The sequence below is a fragment of the Python bivittatus genome, unplaced genomic scaffold (assembly GCF_059951505.1).
Source record: "Python bivittatus isolate LINGU-HERP-01145 unplaced genomic scaffold, Pbiv_v1 ctg000110_np1212, whole genome shotgun sequence".
In the NCBI taxonomy this organism is placed as follows: Eukaryota; Metazoa; Chordata; class Lepidosauria; order Squamata; family Pythonidae; genus Python; species Python bivittatus.
This window is the reverse complement of record NW_028277045.1, coordinates 683,958-700,020: the sequence shown is the minus strand read 5'-3', so window position 1 is coordinate 700,020 and position 16,063 is coordinate 683,958. Positions and strand designations below refer to the sequence as shown.

Here is a 16,063-nt window from a genome sequence, read left to right as displayed (position 1 = left end):
TCTTACCTCTTGGCTGCCTTACGCATACATTTTTAAGAAATCACGAGCAAAGTTGGAGACAGAGGGAAAGAACAGGAAGGATGACATATTTTCATATTTTCATCAAGTGACTAGAGATTGCTGGGGGGGGAGTGCAAGTGAACAGATCAAAGCTGCTATTCTTTTCAATAATCTAACACTCAGTTGCTTAAGGCAGGAGAGAATTTAGGCTCCAAAATGGAGGGGATAAAAGAGGAGCAACTTGAATTTCAATCTGCAGATACATATTTTTTCTTTTCCTGTTCAACCCTGCTGCAAGCTAATTGCTTGCGATTGGAAAGTGTCCTTGAGAAGTCTCCCATTTTCCAGCGTTTTCTATAGTTTGGGAGGGGGGTGGGCCAGGGAGGCAGAAGGTGGCCTTGTATTGTTTTGAAACGGAGGGTCCACGTGACCAAGGACTGTGTTGCTTTAAGCCACTCTCAGGTGCGCCACCGTGGAAAGGCTGGGGTGTATGCTGCATTGATTGGGGAGTGAGGTAACCGCAAACATCACGGTCTCCAATGAAAAGACTCCAAGGTCTGACACTCAAAACAAGCGTCGTAACTGCTGGGCAGAGGGTTCTCGATAAACACCCGTTCACCAGATTGAGGTCTCTGATGTCAAACCAGCAGCAAGGAGGCTCTTTAGAGCGCCGTGCCCAGTGTTCAGACCATTCTCCCTCCATCCCTCGGTGGATGGAGGCGGACAGGTGGGAGAGGGAGGGTTTTCGCATCGGCAAGATGAAAGGAAGTTCCAGGGCTGCTTGTCTGCCCGACTGTAATTTCTGCCTCGGACCCAGCTATTCTTGAAGCGAGTTGTCATCTCCTTTTTTGCATATTAATTTGGGAGAAGTGCATGCAAATCTAAAATTGCCCCTTGGCTGGCACTGAGCCTCAGCTGTTTTTCTCCTTGTTTCGATGCTCCGCAGCTTTAAAACGTGGCCTTTGATGGCCATGAAAGAAAGGTATAAATAAAAAGGCATCCGGTGAAATAAGGTTTCTCTCCCTTTCTCATTGGATGCAATTTAGATCATTGCTGTTGGGGTGGATTTCTCCATTGAGTATCAGTTCACAACTTACTTTCAGCTGAAGACTGCCAAGGGCCACTTTTTCAAAAGTTGGGGAGGCCTGGATAAAAAGAAAATAGATTAAAAATACACGTGAATTAAATGAAATGCATTTAATATGGTTGATAAGATTATTCCCTGTGAATGTATTAATTTTCTTCTTATATTAAAAATTACAATTTAGTAACAGCTTCTGTGGGCCTTAGCAACATTATTTGGGGGACTGGTGACTCTAGGCCTCAAGTCATTCATCTGTGTAGGTATGCATGTATTTTTAGGGTTGTGTTCTTTCTTCCATTCAGGAGCGCAAGGTGGTATATATCACACTCCCTCCTCCAATTTTTTTATATCATGCTCTTTATTAGTTGATAGTCTTCACCTGTCTCCATGTATACAACATATAATTCTTGCAACAGAAATAAAATGAAGCCAGTTCCTGATCTCTGATAAGTGTTCTAGCATTCTTCAAAAGAAATAAGGATGACTTAAACATCCTTTAAAAAAGCAACCCGAATAATGGCCACACATACATCAAATGTTCAAAGCGCTTCATGTCACTTAGTCAATAATCAAAGTGACTTTCATCACAGTACCCTTGTAAGGTAACTCCAGATTATCGTCTCCTAATTACAGATGTGGGACAGAGGAAGGTAGAGATTATTATCTTTGGCCATCTCTGTTCTATCCTGGCTGAGTTGAGATGTGACACTCTCAACTTGCTTTCGTAGGGTCTGGTCCTGTGCGCATATGCTGAGAAGTGGCTTCTCCTGGCCCCTTACTCTTGGGTAAGCAACCTTAGCACTGCAGAAGTAGTTACTACACTTGGTGTAGTCCTGAACACCCTTGCTAGGCAGTTGTAATAGTACATGAGAAAGTCCTTGGGAGATGTGGAGAAGAGAACCTCACTAGGGAAAGGTCAGATAAGAGGCAGCATGGCCCGCAACTGAATAGTGGGTGGAGCAAGAGGCTCAGAAGAGACCCTCCCTAGTTTCTTGGGCTGTAAAGGGGACATGGGGAGAGATGTACTTTCAGACTTGCTACATTCTGTTAATGTTGCCTTACAATAAAGAAGAATGAGCTCATCTGGCTGTGTTTTCTGTCTGGTCTACCTCACAAGGCTGACATCAGTAGAGAAGTTAGTGGGATTTACTTCTAAGTGTTCATGCAAATGACGAGGTTGCAGGACTGGTCCACCTAATATCTGGAGAGCACCCCCTTTTCTGTGAAATGAAACTGAGAAGGCTTTGCCCTATCTTTGGTTTACTTTGGCATGTATCATTTCATTTTCTCTGTCTTTGTTTCTGGTTGTCTCTCTTACTCATTTTCCTGGAATGAGAGAGAGAAAAAAATGTATTCTTTTCAGTGTACTTCTGTACTTCCATTTATCCCTCCCCTTGCCACCTCTCATTTACAGGCCCTCTTTATTAGCAGCAAATATAGATGACATCATCAGCACTAAGGGGAGGAGAGGTCAGGTTTCAAAGTGGGGTGGGAGGAAAATTGAAATTGGTTGCAGTGACAAATGCTCCTCTGCCATGAAAAAAAAAAAGGAATCTTGCAGGTGAACCAGGATAGGGGTGGGCTAGTGCTTGGCCCAGTCATTGAGCGATTGGTTTATCAAATGGATTTTGTTGAAATGTGCTTTTAGCAACCCACGTTCCCTCACTTTCAAACCCATCATTTAATATGTCAAGCCCAGATTTTGTTGCATTCCCTTGAGTTTCCCAAGAAATGGCAGTGTTTCATGTTTAGAGGAATGGGAAGAGAAATGAGCATCAAGGGACCATCTGCAGGAGTTTTCAGCTTAAAAATCCCGGAATTCAGCTGCCAATTTTATTTTTATTTTATTTTGTTTTTCAGTGTTGCCTTTCGCTTTTCAAACCAGGATACAGCATGTAGCCCTCAGTTAGATGAGCAGGAACTGAGCTCTACATGAGAGCAGTTTCCTGCACTCGTAAGGTCATGCAATGTTAGCTCTTGGTTCAGAGGTGTACAACCTGAGGCTTTAGGACTGCATGAAAAAAATATAATCAAATTCTAATCCTCATTGTAAGAGGGTGAGAACCATTATCAAAACGTGCTGGCCGTACCTACTAAAATGTCAGGATCAGAAGGGCATGGAATTGGAGACACTTGTATCTCTACATCTTTACCAGAAAATTTCTAGCAGTGGTTGGTTCATTGACCTGTTATAACACATCACTACATACAGCTAGCAGAAATATAGAACTCACCCAGAGTCATTGCAAATCAAGACTTACTTATTGTATTTTTTATTTGTTCACCACCTGACTCCCAAGCTAACATCAAAACAGTTGACTAGCAAGAACAGGATTAAAAACATACCAAAGCAGGGAGAAAGAAAGATAGATTTACATTATCTACATATCTAGATCTTTCACGGCATCCTCTCTTAATGTTTAACCCCAATCCACCTTCCTGAGATTTAACCCTGTTACTCATTTTCCAAACATTTGGTTTCTCCCTTTTATTTTTTTGCCTCCTTTCACTCAGCTTTTACTCATATGCAAATGTAGAAATTGCACCTGAACGACACATTTATGGCTTGTCAGATGAATGATCTAATTTGAGGGACCTGATTCCTCTCAGCGTCTTACTAGTCAACCCCCGAACAACTTGTTGGTCTGACTAATCTAGAGTCTCTCTCGGCCTCCCAACAGAAAGCAGGGTTTGTGAAAGACGGTCATATGCCAGTCTGGGTGCTATGGGTCGAACCCTCTTATCGATGACTTCTTTTTCTGTGCGTTTGTCAGCTTGTGTGCGTAATTTAAAGTTGTACTTTGCACCGATGCTAATTAGACAGCCATCAACATTGGGGGCCAAAAGCTTACTAACAATGCAACAGTGATAGCTGAGTCTTTAATTGGCAGAGTATCATTGTCATTAGGCAATGATAGGGACATCTGGGGCTCTGGAGAGAGATTGATTTTGGCGTCGCTACTCGAGCTTTCTGCAGCTTTGTCTTTTTAGGGGGGGGGGAGAGGGTGGTATCCAGGAAGTTGCCAACCTCTTCAGCCCTACTTGGTTGGGCTAGCACCCAGCACCTTTCCACCACTTACAGTCTACCCAGCTGAAGTACTTCCTTTGTTTGTGTTCCCTTTTCCTCCTCTGTCTGTAAAATGAAGAAACCAATGTGGATGTTGCCAGGTAATCAGTGGTTGTACCATATCTCAAATAAGTGACACCACGGATCTACCCCAGCTTTTCTTGTTTTAGTTAAAATAGCCATGTGTTGTTAAGGGCTGGGAGTTATTTTCCCAGGCTCGACCAAACTGGGAGACCATCTCTTTCCTCCCCCCACAACCATGTTAGATGTTGAAAACAAGAACAATTGACCAGCATTGCCTGCTAAGTAAAGTTAGACTTCAAGACATCTGAAGTGGATGGGTAGAAGTAACAGCAACTTGAACAATGTCTTAGAAAAACAAAGTAGGACCTAGTTAAGTCTTGGATGGAAGCTTACCAAGAAAGATCAGGGCTGTAAGCTAAACTAGGAGGTTGCAAAACACTGTGGAAGAAAGCAATGCCAAGCCACTTCTGTGATGTTTTCAAGGAAACATCCTGGAGATATCCCTGAGGTCAAGCCTTACATGAAAGTAGACTTTATCTATTGTTATTGTGAATGGACTTTTGAAGGCATGGGCCTTGACAAGCAAGCATATATGAATGTCAGGATTAATCAATGAAAGCAGCCTTCTCCAAATGGGTTCTCTCCAGATGTGTAGACTTCATTTCCCAGAGTTCTTGACCAATATGCAGGGAATTCTGGGAGTTGAAATCCACATGTTTAGTAAGCATCCAGATTAAATAAAATAATAAAATAAATAAAACATGGTTGTGATTATTGTTTATTTTAATTATTTAAAATTAATTAACACTATATACACTTGTAAACCACTAGGACTCTTAATTGAATTACGGCAGTATACAAACAGATAAATAAAATACTAATCATCTGTTAGTTTGGCCAGTTGTTTTCATGGTTCCAGCTACTGTTTTGGACTAGACCTTCCATAAATTAGGTGTGAGGTATGGATTGATTTTTTTTATGTGGACCAGATTAAAAATGGTAGCATTCTTAGCATCTTGTTGTCTTTGTAGTCATCAGAGAAGTTCACTGGTTTCATCTCAAGTTGTTTTTTAAATGGGTTGAATGATTTATGGGCTGCAGGATTCTGGGAAGTGATATCCACACATTTAAAAGGTGTGGGGAAAAGTACCATAATTCAAACTCTCTACTGTAGTGTTCTCCAGAACCATTGCTTCCTTATACTTCTTAAACTCTACTGAACCTGTCCGGGTGGTGTCACGTTGACCACAGAAAGGCCAGCCCTTAGAGAATGAGTTTGGTTCTTAAAATTGAAGATACACAGCCAAGGAACTATGATTTGTGATTTTACTTTAGTGCTGTGTGCTCAATGAGAAGGAGAAGCAGGGTTCCAGGTTCCTTTTTTAAGAAGGAGTATACAGTGTTGGGTGGAACAGTGTTTTCCTTTCTTCTTGCCCTTCATTGTAGAGAGAAGAACCTTGGGAAAAGATTGGCCATGTGTTCTTGGCCGTTATAAACGATGTATGAACTACAGGAAAGAGAGAGGTTCCCTTCTGAATTTCCTTGGTGAGGCACAAGCCCAGCCACTGGCAGAGCAAAGGAAGAGGTTGCCCACCCTCCTTTGCAGAAAGGGCCTCTGTCCTCCCAGGAGGGAACCTTGGATCCAAACCAAGCTCAAGGCTTGCGACCGAAGAGACCTTGACTCCTGCAGCTTTTGGAACCCGGGCTCGGCTTTCTGTTCCAGATACACGTCAGGCGATGTGAAGCTGTGGGACACGCGCACCTGGGACTATTCGGCCCCCGTCCTGGAACCGGAGCACGGCTCGGTGGAGCTTGGCCCCCGGCCACATGCCTCCTTTGTGAGAATAAACAGCTCCCTGGCTGTGGCAGCCTACGAGGATGGTAAGTTAACAGCAAATCTGTCCTAATATTGTGTTTTAAAAGCTTTCTGGAAATGAAGCAGCTGTGCCCAGCTTTTTTTCCTCTTCTTTCTTTCATTCTTTCTGAGAGCAATTCTAATCCTCTCTGTACACACACGTGTGTGCGCTCACACTTGCTTTTATGTGGGAAAGTTGGCTGATAACCTTCATTGCATTAGGAGGCCTTGGATCGCGGTGCCCATTAAAACGATGGCTTTAATTCCTCCTGGAACCGCAGCTTGGAGGATTGGTGCCAGGCTGCAGCCTGGCCAAGCTTGTCATGAGCAAACAACTTGTTTTGGCCTGTCTGATTTTGTTTCTTTTCCTCGAGATGTAGGGAAGTAGGCCGGTAAGACAAAGAGCAAATCAGATGTTGTACTGTAGATGCAAATCCTTCGCCTTCTGTCTCTTCCATTCTCCTACCATCATCACCACATGTTTCTTTGCACACCAAGATTGTGGAGCAAAATAATGTATCTGGAACCTTTGATCTGATTGGTTCCTGTAGATAACAAGAAGAGAATGTTTGCCCCACAAACAAGATGTGTAGATCTTTGGCCAAAAAAAAAAATGGGGTGCTGATTTGGTCATTCCCATAGAAGGGAAGATCTGCCTGGATTCAAAATGAAGTAAATTCGGTGCACTTTTGCCACTGCACATTTTCAAACAGGACGGATGTGTCAGTTGCCAGAAGGAAGATGGCTGCCTGTAGGCTGAGTTAGGGGGAAAAAAACCACTGACAAAACTTGTGCTGATTGTGCTTTTTTAATATGCAAAATAAATGAAAAGCTCTTTTATTCCCAACACCCCAGGCAGTTCTCATTCTCAGTTTGTTAGACAGAGAACATTCAGTAAAACACACTATTCCCAAATACCAGTGATTTCCTAGTAAAATCACATTTCACAGCCAAAGTCTCCCCTTCCCTTCCCTTCCCTTCCCTTCCCTTCCCTTCCCTTCCCTTCCCTTCCCTTCCCTTCCCTTCCCTTCCCTTCCCTTCCCTTCCCTTCCCTTCCCTTCCCTTCCCTTCCCTTCCCTTCCCTTCCCTTCCCTTCCCTTCCCTTCCCATCAAGAGACTTTAGGCAAAAAGTTTTTTTAATGTACAAAAACATTAAACAATAACCCATACAGTAAAACAGTATAAAACTCACCCTCCAACACAGAGTAAAGTAGCTCCCCCAACATAAAAATATATAAAAGATGGAACAGCAGCCATTCAGTTGCCATTCGGCTTTGAAAGCCTGGTGGAAAAAAAAAAAAATGTTTTCATGGTGTTTCAAAAGGTCCAAAACAAGGCACCCACGTGCATTTCTGGGGAAGGTGTTCTGAAACATCAGGGCTATCACAAATCCCTGGTAATGGCCTGGGATTGCACTGTGTAGGGTTCTATGGGAAATAAGCAGGATGTTGAGCTGGGCCCAGGTGCCTACTGGTAACCAGTGCCATGACTGGAGGAATGATGTTTCTATTGCAGTAGTGAATCTTACCTACTAACAGCGTGGCTATTGCATCCTGTACCAGTTGTAGCTTCCCAGTTGTCTTAAAAGGCAGACCCATGTAAAGTACTTTGTAGTAATCAAGCTGTGTGGTGATGAGATCTTCTTGATCCAGGTAGGACTAAGGTTGTTACACCTGCATAAACTGGGCAGAGAGTCCCCTGGCCTCAGTCTCTGCCTGCTGTTCTAGTAGGAGTCACACAACCAGAAAAACCCAAGTCACAGACCTGCTCTTTCAAGGAAATGTGTCCCATCCAGGGCTATCACTGGAATGGATGTCTGTGGACTGTTCAGATGTACTCTCTATCTAGGAGCATCACCACAGATCACACTAACATTTCCAGCACATTCATGGGGAATTGAAGCCCTCCAGATGTTACTGAATGACTGATGGCCATTTTTAGAGGGGGTTGCTATAATTCAGCCACATCTGGAGAGCCATGGCTTTCCACCCTTGTTAAATAGGGACACAATCTGTAGTCCCTCCCAATCCTTGTGTGTGTCTGTCAGAACCCCTCCAAAATTTGCTGCCATAACTTAAATTTTTAATGTGACAAACAGGTGAACAGGCATGGGAGACATAGGGGATTAGGGAGTGAATCATGGTTAATGTAATCTTGTTTAAATTAAATTTGAATTAAATCAAATTCAGTCTTTGTCCCCACCCTGCCAATATCTTTATCTTGGCCCCATCTGCCTTTAGAGTAGAGCTCTTGTGTGGCTACTGAAGCTAAGTGCAGAGTGAATAGATAACCATTTCTCTCTAAAATTGGCAAGCTCACTCCTTAGCAGATTCTCAGAGCAAGTTATTTTGTGTGTAAAGTTTCAGTAGCAGAAGCATGAATCACTGTGCGTGATCTTTTTGACTCTAGAAGAATGCAAATCCAATCTGATGTGCAAAACATTCCAAGGCTGGAATATTCTAATCCCCAAATACCCCTTTCCAAAGACTGAACAGGCTATCCTGAATCAGTTGTCAGCCTTCCATGCTGTTCTGACCTCGAAACATATCCGTTAAGGTTGGAACACCATCTGAACACTCCCAGTAAAGATAGAATGACTGTTCTGACCTTGCAACTTTTTCAACGCCTCTGCTTGACCTCTTCTTCTTCCATTGAAAGGAACAAAGTGGTTCCCCATGTAGAAATGTTCTACTTCTAACACAGTGTTTCTCAACCTTGGCAACTTTAAGATGAGTGGACTTCAACTCCCAGAATTCCCCAACCAGCATGGCTGGCTAGGGAATTCTGGGAGTTGAAGTCCACTCATCTTAAAGTTAGCAAGGTTGAGAAACGCTGTGCTAGCAGATAAGTGGACAGTGCCTATCTCATAACTAGGATGCGCTGAGTCTCTGTTATTATTTATTTAATTTAATTCAGTGCAATGTAATTTCTTTCTTTATTTGCGGTCCCAGGCCAATAAAAGTTAAATTAAATAGCTTTATTTATTTATGACTTCAATTTATAAGGCTGCTCCAACTCGAAACCAACTCTTAACAGCGTACAATTAAAAACCAATAAATACCTACAAAAGCGGACAAAATAAACAGGGGAAAAAACCCTCACATAACAGGGTAATATCTTATCCTTCCTAAGTAGCTGTCCATTCAGCGCATCAATGCTTAATTCCATCCCTGATAGTAGCAGTTGACATCCGGTAAGCATTCTCGGAGCCTCATCTTGGATTGCTGAAATTTAGTTTCCTGCCATTCCTGCAAAATACATGGAGACCGTAGCATAGACTGTAGGACAGATTTATCAGAGTTTAAAACATGGTTAAGCTGGAAATCATCCACGCCTACCCGCTTTGCACCATCCTGAACTATTTTATGCACGGCCCCCCACACATCGTCCACCTCAATCTGTGAGATTCACAGGAAGACATCTCAGGAAACGTTAACAGGAGAAGACTTTGTACATCATAATTCTTGCTATTTGCAAAGCAATTATCATTGAAAACATTTTTTGCAGCTTCCTCCCCCCCGTGTGTGTGTGTGCGTGTGCGTGCATGTTTTCTTTCGGGGGTGCACGTGTTTTGCTTTTCTATGTGTGTGGTGAGTACAGAAGCCATCTGGTAGCATTCGGAGGCAGTGCTGTCAGTCCCCACTGTTGAAACCGCTCTTAGCAAATTCGTTGACACAACACCATTTTCTCCCCATTCAGCAGCGCTCAAGCAGCGATGCCCTTGGCAACCAGTCTCCGAGAGGAACCAGTGGGCATTTTTATGCCTGCCTTGTCCTCGCAGCTTACTGGCTGAGCGAAAAGTGTTGTAGATCTCCCTGATGATTAAATCCCCCTGCTTCCGCCCCTGGGCGAGCTCTGTTGTCGAGGAATTGTCAATACTCCACTCCCACGACTGCCTTGTACCTGATGTCAGAGCATTGGAAAGTATTGGAAGGTCCCTCCTTTTTCGGATTTTTTGGGGGGGGGTTGTTTTTTGTCTTTGGGATGCAGGCATTTGCTCTTTGGGAAATCGCCATGGCTGGGGTCAGCTGTCAATGCTCCGTCTTAAGCATATGACGAGCGAGGAGGTCTCGGTCTAAGGGAGGATGAGATCTTACTTTTCCTGGAGGGGAAGATCACATCCTTCCTTCCTTTGTGTAAGGAAACGTAAGCAAGCTTTTCTCTTCTCGTCTGCCTTGCAGTAACATAATCTTTCAAGTCTGAACGTGCATCTCTCCCCGCTCACCTTTACACTCTGAGAAACTAGAAAGGATCCCTTCTAGGACATTTACCACACCCCCATTCCTGCTGCGGGCTCATCTGCCTCTTATCTGACCATTGCCTAGTCTGCAACTCTTCCTCCTGTCTCCCAAGACCATTCCCACGTACCATTATACTTCTGTATCTAGTTCTAGGTAGAAAGTCAAAATTAAGGAGGAATATTTGATATATTCAATATCCCCATGGAGGATTGTCACCATGTTAAAAGGCTACAGCAACAGTAAACACACGTCCCAAATCAGATCTCCCTCAACCTGGGCCTTCAACTCCCAGAATTCCCCAACCAGCATAATCCTTGCTAGGTATTCTGGGAGTTGAAGTCCATGTTCCTACAAATTGCTCAGGTTGGTAAACATTGATTTAGCTTAAGTCAAGTCATAATTCTGGGCTACTTTTTTTCTGTGGGTGAGGCAGGTTGCTTGGTGCAGCCTTCCCCTACGGTGGGTCCCTCCAAATGTGTGGGAATCTAGTGCCTTGGAATCTGGCTGAGGGTCTTGCTAGATTGTAGTTTTAAGAGTTGAAGCCCAGGATATTTGGAGTGCACCAAATTGGAGTGTACCAATTTGCACCAATTTGAGGAAGGTGTGCCTCAGTGGACTGATTTGGGCATCTTTGGGTATTTTTGAGATTTTGTCCAGGAGGCCACCTTTTTGCCGATGATGATGATGATGATGATGAGTCCCTGAAAGCTGCATGGAGACATTTCACACACCGACTTTCATGGCTAATTTGATTTCAAGGGCTGCCGGACCCTGAGTGGGAGAGTGGAGTGTGGCCCCCGTGGCCTTGAGTCACCCACCCCATTTCGCCCCAGCTTCACTTATCCTCCGAAAGGAAGTTGCCGAGGACTGGGCTGTTTGAACCTATGTCCCATTCATAACTTTACAGCCCCAATCATGGGAGATCAGCTGCAAAGGAATTGAACAATGGGTGGAAACTCTTGCGGTCTGCGGCATCTTCTCCCGGCCTGTCATCGACACCTGGGAAGCCAAGGAGACTTGGCAGCTGAATCCACAGTTGTGATGTTTTGAATTCCAACTGACCAGCCTCCTGTGTCTTCTGCCTTGTTTCCCATTGTCAGCACTGGCAGGCATCCAGTTTGATTTTTTTTTTTTTTTTTACCACTAATTGCCTTCCACGTTGCCTTACCCGAAATGAATCAAATCAAAATGCTTTTCCTGGAGCATTAGAGAAAGCGAGGGAAGAGTTTCTGGGTAATGAGCAGATGCTGCTAATGCAGGAGCCGTCGGGGCCATGCCAGGGCTCCATCTGCTCCATGCTTGCCTGGGTCTGGCACAGAGCCACGGCCTTGGAGGGGGGAGACTGTTTGCTTTAACCCTCCCGCCCTCTCCCATTCTGCTTTGCACTGCAGAAAGTTTTGTGCCACGGGAGGGAAGAGTGGACAAAATAGCCTTCCCCTCCTCACTGCTCTTGGGTGAACAAAGGCAGGACTCTCCCCATATTTGTGTGAAGCGTAGGAGAACCAGTCATCGGTTGGCCTGTTCACCCGTATGCCAACACATGTTGGTTCACGTAAGTGCACGGGACACTGCGTTTCCTTTTGGGGCATTCCACTTTGGGACCGGCAGAAGCAGCAGATTAACAGACACAGGATCTATCTATCTATCTATCTATCTATCTATCTATCTATCTATCTATCTATCTATCTGTCTGTCTGTCTGTCTGTCTGTCTGTCTGTCTGTCTGTCTGTCTGTCTGTCTGTCTGTCTGTCTGTCTGTCTGTCTGTCTGTCTGTCTGTCTGTCTGTCTGTCTGTCTGTCTGTCTGTCTGTCTGTCTGAGGATCTGTCTGTCTGTCTGTCTGTCACAGGATCTGTCTGTCTGTCTGTCTGTCTGTCTGTCTGTCTATCTATCTATCTAGCTAACAGATTTATATGGCCACCCAACTCACACAAGGTGACTCCGGGCAGCTTACAGAATTAAAATCCACAATGCAAAAAGCCTATCAACCCCTCGACCCCCACGGCAGCTACAAACACAATCAAATCAACCATTTGATCGGCTCCGTATCAACCTGGGGTCCCCAGGCCCACTGGCAAAACCCCGTTTTCTGAAAAAGTATCAAGGTGGGGGCCAGTCTTATCTTCGGGGGAATGATTTTCCATAGGGAGGGGGCCACCACTGTGAAGGCCCTTTTTCGTGGTCTCATTAGATGTACTTTCCTCATAGATAGGACCTATTATTGCACTGCATTGCATTACAGTATTAATTATTAGGAAATACAGTGGTACCTCAGTTCACGAACTTAATTCATTCCGCGACTCTGGTTGCAAACTGAATTGGTCGTGAACCGAATCAAATTTTCCCATAAGGTTCAATGTAAATACGATTAATCCGTTCTGACCCCTCCGAATGTGGTCGCCAACCGATTTTTGATCGCGTCCCGAATCAAATTTCCCCATAAGGTTCAATGTAATTACGGTTAATCTGTTCTGAACCATGTTTTTTTTTTTTTTTTAAACCGCAAAACTATGACACAAAGTACAGCCCGAAGAGAGAGAACGCTAACCTTGCTCGACGCGACTTCTGGCGAGGAGGACAGGAAGGCGGGTGGGGAGGTGGTTACTGCTTGGAGGGAGAGTCCCCCTCCCTACAGGAAGCCACGACCACGTGTCACGGCAGGGAAAATGGCCGCGGATCCTGTTCGTCACCCGATCCGGCGTTCGCGAACGGAGGCAAAATTTTGCGAACGGAGCTGTTCGTGACCCGAATTGGTCGTGAACAGAAGCGTTCGTGAACCACTGTAATAGCCAAAGACAGCTCGCATTGTATTTCCTTTATGTATTGGAATGACTTACCTCTTTGCCTTTGCAAAGCTGGTATTCCAAGGTGGCTCATGATAAGCAGAAGCTCTTATTTCCCCTACAAATACAATGTAGGCTGACTACAAGCACTGTTTACAGTAATAATCACATCGCAGCAAATCAGTCAAAATGCAAACCGCACTCACAGGCTTGAAACCCATAGTCATGAGGGCAGTAGAGATGAATCCTAAAAGCACCTTCCGGATTGGAACTGATTTTTTTTCTCTCTCTCTCTCTCTCTCTCTCCCTGCTGGGGAGAGGTATTTTTAAGAATGGACTTGAGAACCAAGGCCTGATTATGAGACTTGAGAAGACCCTTACAATCAAAAGTAGTCTTTTAAGACAGGAGTGGGGGATTTTTTCTCAACTGTGGACCACAGTCTCCAAAGGAGTGAGGGTGGACAAAACAAATAATAAATTTGATCTCGTGTACATTCCCATTTAATTAAAATTAAATAAGTTAAGCTTCTTACATACTCAGAATTTCTTAATGCATTGAATAATTCTCTTCTTCTGCCTCAGAAAGCAATTACAATTGGATAACAATTTTAGGAGTTCTCTGAAGGCCATGTTCCTTCTTGGAATCACTTGCAGTTCTGTAAGCTTCGGCTCTGCGCTTCTGCCTGAAAGCACCTTCTGATTCCTTCCTTTTCTTCAGGAGCAATCCTGAAAAAATGAGATTTAGAATGTCATGTGGAGACAGGTGCACTGTTTTGAAGAAGGATACAACTAGCACCTGTGTCCATGCAACTCATGCATTCTTGGGTTCAATGCACCAGTTTTTATTGGGGTATACAGGGAGCAGGGAAGAGTCAGTTGGCACCATCCTGCTTTATTTTATTTCTGTGCTCTCATCCCAGAAGTACCCTGCCCTGCACTCATTATTCCTGTATAGGTAGTCCTTGTTTAGTGATCACAACTGGGACCAGCAACTTGGTCGTTAAGCAAAGTGGTCGCTAAGTGAAACATCACACTTTTACAATCTGACTTCAGCTTTCCTTTGCTTTACAGACCTGCAAAGGTCATAAATGCGAGGGTTGGTCACAAAGTTACGTTTTCATCACCGTCGTAACTGTGGTCACTAAACAGGATTACCTGTACTGTCAGGTGAATATGGTTCTCTTTAGAGCCAATTCACTCAGGTGAAATTATGTTATGATGCAAGAAGTTCTGGAGACCTAGTTCCTATTAGAATAAGATGAGAATCAGCGTCCTCTCTTTGTATCAGTTCTTAGGAGCCACGTTATGTTGGCCAAGTGATAGGAATTGGCTCAAATATTTGGGAGCTGCTAAGTTATCTGTCACTGGAGTTGACAGTCCCAGGACAGGTGGAAAACTAGTCTCACTGTACAAGGTAAGGCTCCTAAGTAAGTACTCAATAAAAAAGTCTTGCTTTAGTGCACGGTATAAATTTGGGTCAGTGAATTTTAAAGGCCGCACATGGCAGGTTTTATTGAGTTCTCAAAGTCAAATTCAAAGCTGAATCAGTGACTGTGGGATATAGTTAATGCGCAGCTTTTTCAAACTGCTTTGGGCTTCAAAAGTTGGCTTTGTGGCTTATGATGCTCTTATTTCTTTTTTAAAAAGGAGAACTTAATTTGTTTCTGTGTTGGGTGATGCTGTTCTGTAGGCTTTCTTATTTTCAAAACCAGCTTAGTTGTTATTTACCTTTCAAACAATCAAGATAATTACCATTAGGTCTCGAAGTAAAATTGGAAAAATCCAACTCCAAGTGCCTTACGACTCCGTTGGGGCAGTTTTATTTGGGCCTTTTGCATGTTGATGGAAGTCTAATTGCAGTTTTGGCTCTGTGCACACAAAACGAGGCGGCTAATTGTTTAGGCAAATAGATTAATTTAAATATGCATCCCTAATAAAAAAACGCGCAAAAACCAAAATGGCTTCTATGATTGTGTTCACTCCCCTGATGAGGAGCATAAATATTTAGAGGCAGCGCCATTAGATAGCTCCTGAGATTGCTGGTGCTATTTTGCCACGCGGAAGTGCTTCGTAGGCATCAAAATAATCTTTACCAAAGTGCACATAAATAACCCTCTAAATTTGCTGGGATGCTGTATGATTATCCTTCTCTTGGCTTTGCTTTCTTTCAACTGGGGGAAGAAACATTTGCAACCTGACGGGGTGCCAATCCGACGCTGCCTGATGTGGCTTTATGTACCTTTCAGGGAACTCATGACCTCCCTTTATTCAGTCAGGCAGAGACTCTGTAGCCCAACCGTTAACCCATCCTGCGTTTCATTGCGTGAACCCAACCACTGTGTTTTGTAAACCTGCATTGTGCAGGTTGAGCTAGTTCAAGTTTATTCAGTGAACAATGAATTAAAAAGCCCCTGTGCTGGTCTTTGACAGTAATAAAGATTTGATTGGTTGGTTGGTTGATTGGTTGATTGATTGATTGATTGATTGATTAAAAAGCCCTAGCTTGGTGTTATGTTTGATCTAGTCTCTGTGTTGTGTTGGGGGCATGGGGAAAGCCCCAAATGTATCTTGTGGGTGCCAATTGTTGGAGTTGTAGGGCTGGCAGCTGGCTTTCAGTACCATGGAGAGCAGCCTTACAGCAAGCTTTGAGACTTGCGCAGGGCACCCCGATGAAACATTGATGACTTTTCTTCCCTTCTAACAGAGAGATACTTTTCTGGAGACCAGGCGGTCACTCCTGCATAGCAAGCCCTAATTTTCAGCGTTGTTATTGTCATTGAGTAGAATCCAATGTAATAAACAAAGCTAAAACATTTTAAAGCATTCAAATGAGGGCCTTCAACTCCTGCCCCGTTTCTTCCACTGACGGGGTCCTATCTAGCTCATGGCTTGCAGTTCCATCTCTATCCATTTGTCCCAGCGCAATTTTTTATTTCCTAGGAGCCACTCAATGGCTAGTTCTCACTGAGTAAGAGTAGAGAGTTGCTGTTTAGAGCAGTTGATCTATTCAC

At 43.9% G+C, this 16,063-nt stretch overlaps 1 protein-coding gene across 7 annotated transcripts in view; it reads left to right on the top strand.

Annotated features, from left to right (window-relative positions):
* Nucleotides 1–16,063, top strand: part of FBXW8 (F-box and WD repeat domain containing 8) — a 66,774-nt gene that overhangs the window by 19,034 nt on the left and 31,677 nt on the right. For all 7 annotated transcript variants that reach the window (XR_015795444.1, XR_015795440.1, XR_015795443.1 and 4 more), the window contains exon 5: nucleotides 5,899–6,056. Coding sequence is in view for 1 of the 7 variants with exons in the window: in XM_088136642.1 (XP_087992768.1) it covers nucleotides 5,899–6,056 (158 nt within the window). In the remaining 6 variants the exon portion in view is untranslated. The remainder of the gene's footprint in view (nucleotides 1–5,898; nucleotides 6,057–16,063) is intronic.